Below are 15,260 nucleotides of genomic sequence, written 5' to 3' on the forward strand. Positions count from 1 at the left end.
GAATGGGATTGAATATTATATGGATTTTCAGTTACAGATGTCACCAGATTGCTTTCCACAAAGGCTGTGTCAATTTACATTCCCACCAGCCATGTTTGAGAGAACCCATTTCCCTCTAGCCGTAGGTGTCATTGCTGTTTTAAAATTTTTCCTGTCTTGATGAATATAAAGTACATTGCTACTTTAATTTGCATTTCCCTGATTATAGGTAAATTTAAGCATTTTTTGTTTGTCATATTTTGATTTACTTTTCCCTGATTGTTGTTGATGTGTTTTGCCCATTTTTCTATTTGGTTATTTGTTCTTTTCTTGTCAATTTATAAAAAACTCTTTTTGGTTTTTTTTTTTGTTCGTTTGTTTGTTTTGAGACAGAGTCTCACTCTGTTGCCCGGGCTAGAGTGCCGTGGCGTCAGCCTAGCTCACAGCAACCTCAAACTCCTGGGCTCAAGCAATCCTTCTGTCTCAGCCTCCTGAGTAGCTGGGACCACAGGCATGCGCCACCATGCCCGGCTAATTTTTTCTATATACTTCTAGTTGTCCAGATAATTTCTTTCTATTTTTTTTTTTTTTTAGTAGAGATGAGGTCTCGCTCTTGCTCAGGCTGGTCTCAAACTCCTGAGCTCAAATGATCCACCTGCCTCGGCCTCCCAGAGTGCTAGGATTACTGGCATGAGCCATGGTGCCCGGCCTAAAAAACTCTTTTTGTAAGTGTCAGTCCTTTGTGTGTTATCTTTGTTACAAATATTTTTTTCCAATTTTATTTTTTTGTCTATTGACTTTGTGGTCCTGAAGCCTTACTATTTATCAGAATCACTTGGAAAAGTTTATTAAAACCTAGGTTGTTGGGTACCACACCTAGAGTTTCTGATTCAGTAAGTCCAGAATGGAAGCAAGAACTTGCATTTCTAACAAGTTCCAAGGTGATGCCGCTCTAGTCCAGGGATCCTATTGTGGGAATCACTAGTGTTTGTAATACAAAAAGGTAAAAATTTGTGTGTAGTTAAATATCTTTTTCTTTTATAGCTCTTAAATTTCCTGTCTTAATTTAAAAGCACAAAAGTTTAAAATTTGTATATAATTAAATGTCTTTTTCCTTTAAAACTTTTGAATTTCCTGTCTTAATTAAAAATGTCTTTCCAATCTCTATACTATACATCTGGTCTCCAAGATTTTTTCTTTTTTTATTTTTGAGACAGAGTCTCACTCTGTGACCTGGGCTAGAGTGCCATGGCATCAGCCTAGCTCACTGCAACCTCAAACTCCTGGGCTCAAGTGATCCTCCTGCCTCAGCCTCCCAACTAGCTGGGACTACAGGCATGTGCCACCACGCCTGGCTTTTTTTCTATATTTTTAGTTGTCTGGCTAATTTCTTTCTATTTATAGTAGAGACGGGGGTCTCACTTTTGCTGAGGCTGGTCTTGAACTCCTGACCGCAAGCAATCCTCCCGCCTCGGCCTCCCAGAGTGCTAGGATTACAGGCGTGAGCCACCACGCCCAGCCTACTCCAAGATTTTATTTTATTGTTTTACACTTAAGTGTGTAATCATTAGGAATTTGTTTTTGTGTATGGCATAAAATAGGTGTCCTATTATATTTTCTTTCACAATGTTAACCAGTTTTTGTAGCACCAAATTATTAAACAATCCAATTTTTTCCCACTGAATTGAAATGTCCTGGAAACCCATAATACACTTTCTGTGTCTATAGATTTGCCTATTCTGGCCATTTCATATAAATGAAATCATATACTATATGTTCTTTTTGTGTCTGGTTTCTTTCACTTAGCATGTTTTCAAGGTTTATCCATGTTGCAGCATGTTTCAGTACTTCATTCTTTTTTATGGCTGAATAATAATTTTATGGCTGAATAATTTATGGACTTGCCACATTTTGTTTATCCATTTTATCAGGTGATAGCCATTTGAGTTGTTTCCACCTTTTGGCTATTATGAATAATACCACTATGAACATTTATATACAAGTTTTTGTGTGGACATAGGTTTTCATTTCACTTGGGTATATACCTAGGAGTGGAATTGCTGGGCTACATAGCAAGTCTATGTTTAACTTTTTGAGGAACTGCCAAAATATTTTCCAGAGTGGCTGCCCCATTTTACATTCCCAGCAGCAGTGTAAAACGCTTCTTACTCTATCCTTTTAATTATAGCCATCTAGATGGGTATAAAGTGGGGTCCCATTGTAGTGGTTTTGTTTTGTTTTGTTTTGTTTTTTGGGTTTTTTTTTTTTTTTTTTTTTTTGAGACAGAGTCTCACTCTGTCGCCTAGGCTAGAGTGCCGTGGCATCAGCCTAGCTCACAGCAACCTCAAACTCCTGGGCTCAAGCGATCCTTCTGCCTCAGCCTCCTGAGTAGCTGGGACTACAGGCATGTGCCACCATGTCCAGCTAATTTTTCTATATGTATTTTAGCTGTTCTATTTTTAGTAGAGACAGGGTCTTGCTCTTGCTCAGGCTGGTCTCAAACTCCTGAGCTCAAACGATCCGCCTGCCTCGGCCTCCCAGAGTGCTAGGATTATAGGTGTGAGCCACCTCGCCTGGCTAGAATTACTAATATTTTTAAGCAGTTTGTTTGTTTGTTTATTTTTAGAGACTGGTCTAGCTCTGTTGCCCAGGTGGCTGGAGTACAGTGGCACAATCATAGCTCACTGCAGCCTTGAACTCCTGGGCTCAGGCAATCCTCCTGCCTCAGACTCCCAAGTAACTAGGACTACAGGCATGCACCACAACCACACCTGGCTAATTTTTAAAATTTTTTGTAGAGATGGATGGGGTCTCACTATGTTACCTAGGCTGTTCTCAAACTCCTGGCCTCAAGCAATCCTGATCTGCCTTGGCCTCTCAAAGTGCTGGGATTATAGGTGTGAGCCACCACACCTGGCCTTAAACAGTTTATTCTTTATTTTTTCCTTAATTTTTATTTTATTTTATTTTTTTAAAATCCAATCTCAATAGCAAGAAAACAGTTTATTCTTAATGTTTCTATTTTCTGAGGTGAGGATATTCTAAATTTTGGGGGGCTTTGCTGAACATTATCAGATCATTAGGCTGAACAATAGTTAATAGGCAATTAACGTTTTTATTTGTTTTTGCTTGCATTAGAGAGTGACTCAGACATCTCCTCTACAAGTACCTAACCCATCTTGGATGCACCACCAGTCATACCTCATGCAGCCTTCAGTGAGTGTTCAGACGTGGGCAGAAGCCAAAGAGGCAATTTGATGTGATCTAAAGAAAAACAGTGGGCTTTGATGATAGGAGATGTGGGTGTGAGTTATAGCTCAGTCCCTTGTGCAACCCAGTTCCAAGACCTTAAATTCCGAGAGTTCGTTATCCTTAGATGAGGGTCCCTCCACGCTAATGGGCAGAGTGCCCGTTCCTGTTGCATAGCTGGGTTGCTGCTCACCTGTCATTTCCCAGCATCCTTAATTGTCTATCTTCAGTGGTCCTGATAGCCATCAGTCTCTGCTGTAGGCAGCCTCACAGGATGCTGCCAACTAACCCTGTCGTTTGTTGCTGCCTCTAGGGTTCAGTTCTGACACCAGGGATGGATCACCCCGTTTCTCTCCAGCCTGCCTCCATGATGGGACCCCTTACCCAGCAACTGGGCCACCTCTCCCTCAGCAGCACGGGCACGGTAAAGCAGGGTATTTCTGATTATAAACTACAGAGCAAGGCATACCTGTGTAATACTTTCCACATAAATAACTTATGAATATGATGATGGAATCACTTCAGTGTCATTGAGGGCACACTCAGGGTAGAACATAAACTAATAAGATAATAGTCCACAAGCCAGGAGTACCGCCATTCTGTTCTCAAGCCCACTACTCTAACTGATTTCTACTCATGAAACTAAATGAACAGTGTTTCTATTTGCATATTAGTTTATCTAAGAAAAACACATTTCCTTGAAATCCTTATCAAAGTAATAACAGGAAGAATGGACGGAACTCATTAGGTTTCTTCTAGGCTTGCTGCATTCTGATTTGCACAGGAGGAATTAAGGGCAGAGAAGGCAGGAAAGAGAAGGAAGTAAGTCATGTACGTAAAAGTCTCTCTAAGCCAGTGTACTTTAGAACCACCTGAAGTGCTTTTAAGAATCCTGTGCCCAGATCAATTAAATTAGAATCTCTGGTTGTAGAACACAGGCATCAGTATTTTTTAAAGCTCCCTAGCTGCATTAAATGTAGCCAAGAATTACTGTTCTAAGCTTATTGATGTTTTTCATTCTAGTATATGCCAACAGCTGCAGCTATGCAAGGAGCTTACATCTCCCAGTACACCCCTGTGCCTTCTTCCAATGTTTCAGTTGAGGTAAGAGTGTTATTTCTTTGGATTAAGGCTAGAAAACAAAGAGGTAGATTTTCCCCTGATCAAGATCTTCCTTTCACAATGATGCTGATTCTGTGTTCACAAATAACTGGTAGGTGTATGAAGAATGTAGGAAGCATGTGCTCACTTTAACATCACGTATACTGACATTGGAACGATACAGGGAGATTAGCATGGCCCCTGCGCAAGGATGATACACAAATTTGTGAAGTGTTCCATATTAAAAAAGAAAAAAAAAAAAGAATGTAGATAGGAAAGACTTAGTCTGTGATCATGAATGAGATCCTTCCTCACATTTGGCAGCTAGTACTAATACCAGGATGCTGGCTCGTATTGACTGGTATGTCTTGGGAAGAGGGCCGGCTGCTGGGAAGGCTGGGGAAGTGGTGTTCTGTGTGCAGGCACTCCACGTGTGTGTGCAGACTGAGTAGGTTGGGGAGGGCACTCAGCTTTGTGTGGGTTTTAGCAGCCAAAACCCATGCAAAGAGAGAAATGCACACAATGACTCTCCTCCTTGGCTTTGATGCAGGAGGGCAGTGGCCAGCAGAATCAAGTGGCGGTGGATACACCCTCAGACCATGCGGTCTATTCTTTCCAGTTCAACAAATAGCAGTGGGTAAGAACAACATGCTGGGAGGTGGGGTGTGCTGAGCAGGCAGACAGCAGCTGAGGCCTGCCTGAAGTCAGACAGGTTCTCATGTTTATACCTGTTCTACCCTCTCTGGCCTATGCCTTCTTTAGGATTCCCCTCCCTATCTTTGTTGAATGAATAGAAATGAATTCTTGGAGATGTTGATGTTCCCAGACTCCAAAGGATCAACCAGGAATACAGACCATTTGTAGGCTCTGCTAAGGACTAACACTTAGCTATCAATTTTCACAGGCCTGGGCCTGGAAAAAGAAATCTCTACGCACCTGCCCTCTGCTATTTCCCCATTGCTGATGGCGCCTGGGGGAACCATTACTTTACATGTGTGCTACATTCATGGAGACCAAAAAACCTTTTTTCTTTTGCAAAGAAAGTTTTTTGTTTTGTTTTTAACTGCAGTGTATTCTTTCCTCACCCCAAGGAGAGATGGTGGCTGGAGGTTCTTCTCATCTATATGAAAAATGGTTTTTGATGTATTAGAACTATTTGGGAAGGATTTTAAAACAATTTACAATTATTTCTTTAAAAAACAAAACAGAAAGGTGTGATACTAGAACATTGATGAAAGGAGCTCTACTTACTGAGTTTGGTTATAGACTTTTTTTGATGTTTGTGTATATGTTTAAGATAAGAAAATATGCAGACTTTAAAAATTTTATTTTGTAAAGCTCTCAGCTCACACACCCTGTCTCCTCTTCCCCCATTTTATGCCTTCTTTCTCTCATCCAGATTGTTCTTTTTCTCTTTTCCATACAGCTGAGCCAGCCCACTTCACCTTTTTACAGTTGTTAATTTTGTGGATTTTTTTTCTGAATGAAATTTCATATGGAATTTTTGAGGAGCTGGGCAAAGAACAAGGTAGAACACTAAGCAGACAATGGAAGTGGCTGTTCTTTCCTCTGCCCTGCCACATCCTGGGAGAAAAAACTAGACTTTGGCTTGAGGAAGCAGAGATGTGACCTAGGCTCATTAAAGAGACAACCCCACGGCCCTTGGAAGCCACCCTTGAGCCAAATTTGGTTGAAGACTAGGTCTTCCCTGGCAAGTTCCAGAATGACGGACTTACTGACTTCTGACTAACTTTTCTCACTGCCAAGGCCAACAGCAGCTGAGGAGGTATCTTTTCCAGCTACGGCTTTTTGGGAATATCTGCTTTCCTGCCTCCTGGAGGATCTTCTTTTCTGCCCTGTGTCATGGCCCCGCTCTTCCCTGTTGCACATTGCTGTGCTTAGAGCCTTTGCAGCTGGGACCTAGCTGAATCCATACGCTCCTTCCCTGCTGGGGAAGATCCACTGCTTTACCTATGGACCAGTGGTTCTCAACCACAGGTGGTTTTGTCCCCCAGAGGATGTTGGCACCATCTGGAGACATTTTTGATTGCTATGCCTGGGGGTGGGTGGTGTGTGTGCTACTGGCATCTTAGGGGCTAGAAACCAGGGATACTGCTAAACATCATGCAGTGCACAGGACAGTCCTCACTACCCCCAACAAAGAATTATTTGGCTCAAAATGTCAATAGTGCCACGACTGAGAAAGCTTGATGTAGGGAGTGTTGTTCCTGCCTCCTCAGGTAGAGTAAATTCCCACCCCAACCCTGGACACACGGTGCCTTTTGACACCAGTGCAGCTGGTTGAGAGGGACTTAACTGGGATCCTCGAATTCTCCTGAGGCTTTGACCTTTGACACCTCTGCATTCAGCAGGAGCTGTCCTTGAAAGGCTGTGGCTGCTGTGCACATGCCAAATGCACACATATACTCAGAGCGATCGAGGTGGGGACTATTCTCTGCCTGTGCTGTGGAGGGGTGGGCAAAGGACAAAGCTCTAGGTAACTGTCCAGAGTGCCCTGCCCTGCCCTGGTGTGTTCGGACCTCTTCCCCAGGGAACCAGGACAAATAATTTTCCTTCTTGTGGAAGGACAACAGGGAGCTAGGATAGAAAGGGGCAATAAGTTCTGTCTAATTATTTATGAGGTCAAGAGTCCTTTTGAAAAGCCCATGACTCGCTCTTTAACTGTCTCCTGCAAGATCTGACCTTGTACACATGCAGACAGATAGAATAAAGCCTTTGCCCATCTTCTAGGAAACAAGATCCTGCTCCTGTCTTCTCCCAGCCACCCTCTTATGCACTGAAAGAATTCTGCTCCCCTTCAATTCAAGGCCAGGTGCCTCTCCTCCACACAGTCAGACAAAGGCAGTGATGAAGGATGGAGAAACAGGTGTTCATTAAGCTGGCTTTTGGGAGAGGAAGGGGGTGATAGCAGGGGACGGAGAAACTGTAGTTATCAGTTTTTGCACATAGAGCTTGGGCCCAGCTTTCCCTCCCTCCCCAGCCACCCGAGAAATGACAGTCCCAATGTTCCCTACTGAGGGTAAGGGAGTCAGGGGAAATAGAGTGTAAAGCAGCAGTCCCCAACTCTTTTGGCACCAGGGATAAGTTTCACAGAAGACAATTTTCTATGGACCGGGGGTGGGAGGGATAGTTTCAGGATGATTCAAGTGCATTACATTCATTGTGAGTCAGACCTCTCTCCTAATGATAATCTGTATTTGCAGCCACTCCCCAGCGCTGGCATCACCGCCTCAGCTCCACCTCAGATCATCAGGCATTAGATTCTCAAAGGAGCGCACAAGCTAGGTCCCTCGCATGCGCCGTTTACAGTAGGGTTCGTGCTCCTGTGAGAATCTAATGCTGCCACTGATCTGACAGGAGGCGGAGCTGAGGTGGAGATGCGAGTGATGGTGATGGGGAGTGATGGAGAGCGGCTGTAAATACAGATGAAGCTTCACTCACTCTCGCCGCCTGCCATGTGGTCCGGTGTCTAACAGGCCACGGACAAGTCCATGGCCCGGGGGTTGGGAACCACAGGTGTAAAGGACAGAATTGCCACTATTTTCTCATTGGTGCTTCCAATCTCGGCAAGGGTTTGGTTGGACAGATAGCTTTTGTTTTTTGAGTCCCCAGGCCTCCCTCAGTCAAGGAAAATAAACCATAGCTGCTTTCTTGTCAGTGGCCTTTAAGAGAAAGAGTAAACAAATCTAGAATCCTATTTATCTGGTAGGTTGGGAGAGCCTTACTATGCTAGGAGGTGTAGTGCAATGGGGGCTTTTCGCATATAGAAACAATCACCGATGTCACTGCCCCACCTTCCTGGAACTCCCGATTCTATCCCTTTTCTCTATTTAAAAAAAATGTTTAAATGGCACCGATTCTTTGTTTTGTTTTAAATTTTGAAGTTACCTTTTGGGGTTCTCTTCATGTGAATCTACTTGTTAGGTTCTGTTGAGTGTTTCTGGTTTGGGCAGGTCTGAGCATGGGAAGTGATGGGAGCCCAGAGTTATTTTTGTAGTGGTTAATGGCCCTGAGGAATTGCTTTTTTGGTGCTTTTGGTTTACGCTCATTTTCCCCACAAAGTGTTAGTTCATTTATAACAGTGGGTGAGTGACTGGAGAAAGGGAGAGGGAATGAGGGATACAGTTTCTTCCATGACATAGCCTAACTGGTTGGGGTGGTGGCAGAGGAATTATAGGGGAACATTCCAGCTCATAGCCTAGGGCTGGACTCGCCTAGTGGTTTCTGAATCCTGCCTTCAGGAGCCCAGATCTTGTTCTCTCTGTACTTTACATATCACCCCGACTCATTACAGATGCTCATAAAACATTCCTAAAATTTTCTATTCCTTTGTATTTTTCTGTTTTCAAATAGAACATACCAGAGTCCCTTTCCCAGATGGTGTGATCCTTTACTAGGCCCCAGCCTGCCCATGTTAGCATTACTGCCCTCTCAGGCTCCAGGATAATACCCAGACTCTGGACTGTTGAGACTTTTTGGAGGGTGTGGGTAGGAAGATGTAGGAACAATGAGGGAGAGAGATTTTATTATTTTTTTCTTTCTTTTGAGACAGGGTCTCACTGTGTTGCCCAGGCTAGAGTGCTGTGACATCAGCCTAGCTCACAGCAACCTCAAACTCCTGGGCTCAAGCAATCCTACTGCCTAAGCCTCCTGAGTAGCTTGGACTACAGGCATGTGCCACCATGTTCGGCTAATTTTTCTATATATTTTTAGTGGTCCAGCTAATTTCTTTCTATTTTTTTTTTTTTTTTTTTTTAAGTAGAGATGGGGTCTCCCTCTTGCTCAGGCTGGTCTCGAACTCCTGAGCTCAAAGGATCCGCCCGCCTTGGCCTCCCAGAGTGCTAGGATTACAGGCGTGAGCCACCACGCCCGGCCGAGAGATGTTATTTTTAAAGAGTGTTTTTAACCAAAGAATTTGAAAAGTTGCCCAGTCTAGGAAGCCTGGTGGCTCTGAAGAGGTAATAGAGCTTGTCAATAATAGGGGGTAGGACATTACTTATACTGAGGATGAAGACCAGCCTTTGCTGCTTCTCAAGCCATGCCTGGGCTGGGCTACCTCAGCCCCATTCCATTCCTCTTCCTTTCCTAACTTACCAGTCAGTGAGTATCATTCACTCTCCTAGTGACTCCAGTGCTTACTCCCTGCTACTCCAATATGTCACCCCACTGGGAGCTGAGACCTACGTGTGGGCTATTATTTTGCACCATAAAGATGCTGTTGAGAGGCCTTTCTGGCTGTTGCAGGGATCCCAACAGTGTCTACTAGTCTAAAAAAGGAACCATTGCTGCTCTCTTGTGCACATGCCCCACCTTCTGGAAAGCAGCAGCATTGCACTCATGAGGGGCTACTTTGCATTCTTAGCCCAGGGCAATAAACTTCGGTGGGTGATCAGATTCAAACTTGCCACCAGGCTCTGCTAGACCTTTGAATTGGTAGGTGTTATAAGAGCCATTCTCTAAGGGTAAGTCCTAAATCTTGTGCCTTGTTATACGATTCTTCCAGATTCCCTTTTAAACCACCTAGTCTTTCTTTTTTTTTTTAATATATATATTTTTAGCTGTCCAAATCATTTTCCTATTTTTAGTAGAGTCGGGGTCTCGCTCTTGCTCAGGCTGGTCTCAAACTCCTGACCTCGAGCAATCCACCCGCCTCAGCCTCCCAGAGTGCTAGGATTACCGGCCTGAGCCACTGCGCCCGGCCCACGTAGTCTTTCTGTGCTACCTGCATTTTAGATCCTTTCAGGCATTAGCAGATTCCTGAAATTTCTTCAGCTTTCACTTCTCCCTTCCAGAGGAGTCTTCCTTCAGCAGCTAAAACCATCCTGTGAGCTCTACCTCCCTTCTGATCTTTGCTGAATTTTGCTGCATCTCCCTAGGGGGTGGTCCCCACATGACTATAATGAGAAAGTTGGTGCCCTCATCACCCCAGTTACCACTGCTCTTTCTCTCCAACCTGTCCACTTGTTTTGAATAAACCTTCCTACTCCAAGCAGATTCCCAAACTTCCTTGTCCTTGTTACACAACTACCTCACAGTCTCACAATTCAACAAGGGCATAAGCATCTGTTTTACATCTTCCTTTGCTGTCCTTTTTATGAGGGTTAGGAAGCTGGGGGCTAGAAAGGGCTCATGGTCAAATGCAAAACCTCCCTTGGACATTTCTATTTCTGGACTGTTTCCTTTGGGATTTGTAGCTTACTAATCACCCTAAAATAGTGTGAACTCTCCAGATAGGTCCTGCTGTGGTAGGCCAGGAGGGTAGGCTGTGTATTGGACTGTCTAGGATAACAACTAATGGTTGGGAGTCAACCCCCAGGAACGCCAACACAGGAGCAGAGCTTAGAAGAGGATAGGAGAGTTTGGTCAGTGACTGTCATACAGCTGAGAAGGTAACCAAGTACCAAGGTGTGAAATAGGATTCCAGCTTCTGGATCCCTCTTGCATCTAGAAAAGGCCAAGCTGGGAGGTTTGAGATTTTCTTATAGTGCTGGAAACAGATGTTCCTTCTCTACTTTAATATCTATTAGGTTTAGAGGGTTCACCTAGACAAAGCTTCTAGCCTGGAGGGTCAATAAGACTTCTCCAGCCAGAGTAAAGAAAGTCCTTACCTTATTATTGATGTCCCCACTCCTCCAACACATCCCTTTTGGCCTTTTTGGGTGGGTGAATACTTTGTTGGGTGCATGCACTTATCACTTGGACAGAAAATAAGTTTAATTTATACTTAAACACATTTTGTACATCTTTTCTTTATTCAGCGACTTCTTCCCACCTCTATGCTAATGCCATATTGTAGCTTATTCTTCCTTTTCTGATCCCTGGTCTTCCCATGTTGCTTCCCTACAACTTGGTAGAGCTCCGTTTTTATCTTCAACCTTTTTTGTTTGGAAATAAAATACAAATGTCTATGTCTTGGTGTCTTATTCATGGGAGGGAGATGGGAAGCTGGTGATGGGCCCATATTTACTCTTACAGGAACACAGGTGGCAGCTTAAGCCAAGGGCATGTCTCACAAGAAGGCAGGAACTAGGCACCCTGAGTCCCACTTTGTTCTAGCACCTCAGCCAGACTTTCAGGCAGAAGCACTAAGAACCTGTTCCATCCACACAGCTGTGAAACAGGAATCCAGCTTCTAGATGCCTCTTACATTAGAGAAAAGGCCAAGCTGGGAGATTTAGGGTAAACTTTAGAAGTTTTAGGGCACACTGTTCCCTTTCCTGCTATCTCTTACACCAAGCCAGTCATACATACCCACCCCAACACCCAGTCTCCCCCTTAGGTATTTGTGAAAACCTATCTTGAAGGGAAGATAAACACACAGAGTCTTTTGAATCTCTATCAAATGTGGTTTTTATTCAACTGACAAGCACTTTTCTACAGCTGCACTTGTGGAACATCACATGGCAAAACAGGAGTTTTTTTCTCTAGACTTTTTTTTCCTTTTTTTAACCTTATTAAAAATGAGATTGGTCCTAAAAATATAGAAAGAAATAAATTTAAATTCACAAAAAACTGTACATTATCAAAAAGTCACTAAAACACCACATTTGGTTATATAAAAAGTCAGTCCCTTTTGTTGTAAAAGGAACATGGAAACTTGGTGTTGATGGTGTGGTTTCTTCCTGTTACCAGACTGATAGGGGGAAGGGAAACAAAGGGGCAGGGGTGGGTTGTCTTTTTATTTTTAACCTGCCTTCCCTACCAAATACTCTCATTTGTCATGAAGAGAAAATCCACCTAGCTCAAGGGGCAGTGAAAATGAGGAAAGAAAAGAAAGAAATGGCCCCTTTGATCGTGCCCTATTGCCCCCACTTCTTCAAACTGAGGGTAGGACCCTACCCCACCTTAAGAGTGCCTGGTCCCTAGGCAAAGAGATGGAGCTGGGAGAGGAACACAGAGCAGGAACAACTGAGATTTTACTCCCCCATCCATCTCACCTCCAACCATGAAATTTAGCTAGGATAGTTTATACCAGGGGAAAACTGCCATGGGGAAAGAGGAGCCCCAACTATAACAGTTCCAACCATCTGACTAACACAGTTTGTTACAGCGCAGTTATTTAGATAAAATATAAATATTTATGCATAATATAAAGTCAATTCAAATATTCTTCAATCCACCTCTTATTTAAAAGCAAAAAAAAAAAATCTCAAAATAAAATTAAAAGTTTTGAGGTTTATCTGACAGAAAAGGCGACTTTAGAAAGAGGCTATGGGGAGAAAGGGCTTAAAGGAATAAGAAAGGGGGTGCCCCAGAACCTACACTGTTCCCCCTGCCTTCAGTGGCTCTTCAGTGCTGCCGGAATACAAGGAATGCTCCGCCTCACCTGCCACACACCCGCCCCCGGAACATTGCTTGGATGCCTCAGCTCTCTGCTTGGGCCAGCCAGCAGCCACCTCCCCAGTGCAAGTACCCGTAATCTCTGATGGGAGGGGCTGGGCTGAGCAGGAAAGCAGGGGGCTAAGGGCCCATGGCTATAGCTGGGAGTTAGCAGCTTTCCTCTCATATTGGGGGCTTAAATGAACTTGGGCATAGTCACATGTAGGGCAGTGGCAGACTCAGAACCCCTCCTCCCTCCTCTGTGCTCCAGTCTCTACTGCTGGGGAGGGGGTCCTGGAGTATGAAGTAGATACGGGAAGGAAAGCACAACTAAACCCACAGAAGTTCATGGGATTAGGAAAAGATCCAGTTCTACCCCTCTCCCTGCAAAAGCTTCAGATTCAAAGCTACTGAGAGGAAAGGGTGTTCCTGCTGAAAGATTGCACAGTTTGAAGAGGCTGGACCAGAAATGACCAGGAGAGAGGAGAGAGAGACAGCCTTGTCCTCAGAATTGTTCCTGTGGTTTCCCAAATACAAAAAAGTAATGGTTTGAAATAAAGGGAAAGGTGGGAATAAAAACAGATACTTAGGAAAACTGAATGGATTCTATCAAACATTACAGGATCACAGTCACAGCATCCTCTCTCTCACACGAACACACTTCTCTCTCTCTCTCTCTCTCTCTGAGGCCAGTCAATTGCTACCTGGCCTTCATCTTGGGGGTGCGCCCAAACTCAGCAGTAGTTGTCCCTGAGGAGTTCCCAAGAGGAAGGTTTGGGAAGGAGGTGGGGAAGGAAGCTGGAAGGCCCAGGGGCCTCCCTGCCCTCTCCCCAGCTACTGAGTTTCAGAAAAGGCTGGAAACTCAGCATGTGAGGAGCATCCAATATCATAGAGGGGATAGCTATTGGCAAGAAGATGAGGACAGACAGAAAGACAGGGACCTCTGAACTTTTTTTTCCTTTGAAGGGAAAAAAGATTTGTGAGAAGAGAAAAGGAGGGAGGAACCCGTACACTATAGTTTTACATTATTGGATATGAGAAAATCTGAAAAATGGGGGCTGGGGGAAAGAAAAAGAAAAATAATCAAGAGAAAGCAAGAAGCAGGGAAGGGACTGAACATGGAAGCAGCATGTTCAGGGCCCGGTGTCCGGCTCGACACACTTGGGAGTTAAGTCCACTTTACTGGCCGTCACTGCGGGTCCGCACACAGTACAGAGTGTTTCTCGGTTTCACACATTCACTAGAACTATTGCTATTGTTAAATAACCCCAGAATGCTGGGGCACGTACAGGGAAGGAGAGGAAGCTGGGAGGAGGAACGGACTTCTTTCCACCTCCCCATTTTTAATTAGGAAATAAAACAGAAAAGAAAAATTATTTTTTTCTTTCTTTTTTTGGCTTTCAGTCCAGAAGGACCTCATCTCTGTGCCTCTTATTTGAGGAACAAGAGGAGGAAAGGGGTAAGGGATAAGAGGATGTGGGGTGCTGCCAAGGGTAAGGTCAAAAATCAGGGTTATAGCTGACTTGAGTCTGGACCCAGGGCAGCATCAGCAGGTGAAAATGGCAGGGTTTTTTGTTTGGAAGGTGGGGGGAGATGCCAAAAGGTGACTCCCCACCTCCCTTGCCTCACAGATTGGCCTGTTTTCCCTGATAAAACTCCTCCCAGCGTCTCTCGAAGAAGCGGCGCATGATGTGCCCAGCCTTGCCCACTTCAGAGTCATCCTCGTTGAAAGTCTGGCAGTTGTCAAATACCAGGAGGGCATCAGCTGCAAACTCCTCTGAGCTGGTATACCTGGGCAGGAGTGGGGGCAGAGCTGTGAGCTGGGCAAGAGTCGCAGCAGTCACAGAGAAGGGCAAGAGTAGTGGTCACCATGTACTTACCCTCCCCGGAGCAGCCGCTCCCGCATGGTAGAGAAATCCATAGGATTTTTGATGATGCGCCGATACCCACTCACCAAACGTGGGTTCACAGGCTCCAGGAAAGGCCAGGCTGCATCATGGGACTCCATCTCCATCAGGATGATCCTGTCATTACGGGGACACTGATGGCTCCATCCCAGGTAGCAAATACACTAACCCCTCCTAGCTCTTTCCTTTGGCATAGGTAGAGCCAACTGTCCCCAGAATTCACTCAACTCACTCGCAAAACGTGAGATCACTGTGGTGGTTCCGCATGGAGAGTCGCCGCCGTTTGGAGGGGGACAGCCCTTCTTCTGAGTACTGAGGCACTGCTGGGCTTTCCCGGCCCCTCGACAGTACCCGGCGTCGGCGGCCATCACCTTCTGTAAAGTTCAGCGAATAACCACTTTTCCGCTTGTGGCCTCGCTTTGGGAATCCAGGCTTCTGAGTGAATTCTCCCTCTACCTGCTGAGGACGGGAAACAGGTGAGATGAGCAACAGCTAGAGATGTACTGCTTGCCCTCCAGCATATTATAATCCCTACCTAAGTGTGATTATGCTTTCAAAATACTTTCATGCATAGGCTAGCGTGTGAATTAGTCACGTAACCCAATAAGGTAAAAAGAAAGGTGTAATTATTCCCATTTTATAGAGGTGGCAATTGAGGCTACAGAATTTAAAGGACCAGAACCC

The 15,260-nt window shown here is 44.6% G+C and overlaps 2 protein-coding genes and 1 non-coding gene across 18 annotated transcripts in view; 2 read left to right on the forward strand and 1 right to left on the reverse strand.

Moving 5' to 3' along the window:
- The window catches only part of RBMS2 (RNA binding motif single stranded interacting protein 2), a 73,960-nt gene extending 62,743 nt beyond the window's left edge, over positions 1-11,217 (forward strand). For 10 of the 12 annotated variants that reach the window (XM_069490889.1, XM_069490896.1, XM_069490897.1 and 7 more), the window contains 4 exons: positions 3,118-3,195; positions 3,542-3,652; positions 4,252-4,332; positions 4,880-5,299. In XM_069490889.1, coding sequence (XP_069346990.1) covers positions 3,118-3,195; positions 3,542-3,652; positions 4,252-4,332; positions 4,880-4,960 — 351 coding nt within the window. In that variant the 3' untranslated portion in view covers positions 4,961-5,299. Of the gene's footprint in view, positions 1-3,117; positions 3,196-3,541; positions 3,653-4,251; positions 4,333-4,879; positions 5,300-5,755 lie in introns of those variants that run through there. The other 2 variants (XM_069490894.1, XM_069490893.1) reach the window with 2 other exon arrangements.
- Positions 4,470-4,575, forward strand: LOC138397711 (U6 spliceosomal RNA). Its single transcript, XR_011235838.1, has one exon. It is a non-coding gene; the product is annotated as a U6 spliceosomal RNA (small nuclear RNA).
- Positions 11,218-11,729: 512 nt separating the features above from the next.
- BAZ2A (bromodomain adjacent to zinc finger domain 2A) overlaps positions 11,730-15,260 on the reverse strand; it is a 29,976-nt gene continuing 26,445 nt past the window's right edge. For all 5 annotated transcript variants that reach the window (XM_069491325.1, XM_069491326.1, XM_069491324.1 and 2 more), the window contains 3 exons: positions 14,809-15,035; positions 14,550-14,693; positions 11,730-14,460 (listed from right to left, as the gene is read on the reverse strand). In XM_069491325.1, the coding sequence (XP_069347426.1) occupies positions 14,295-14,460; positions 14,550-14,693; positions 14,809-15,035 (537 nt within the window). In that variant the 3' untranslated portion in view covers positions 11,730-14,294. The remainder of the gene's footprint in view (positions 14,461-14,549; positions 14,694-14,808; positions 15,036-15,260) is intronic.

The sequence above is a fragment of the Eulemur rufifrons genome, chromosome 16 (genome assembly GCF_041146395.1).
Source record: "Eulemur rufifrons isolate Redbay chromosome 16, OSU_ERuf_1, whole genome shotgun sequence".
Taxonomy (NCBI): Eukaryota; Metazoa; Chordata; class Mammalia; order Primates; family Lemuridae; genus Eulemur; species Eulemur rufifrons.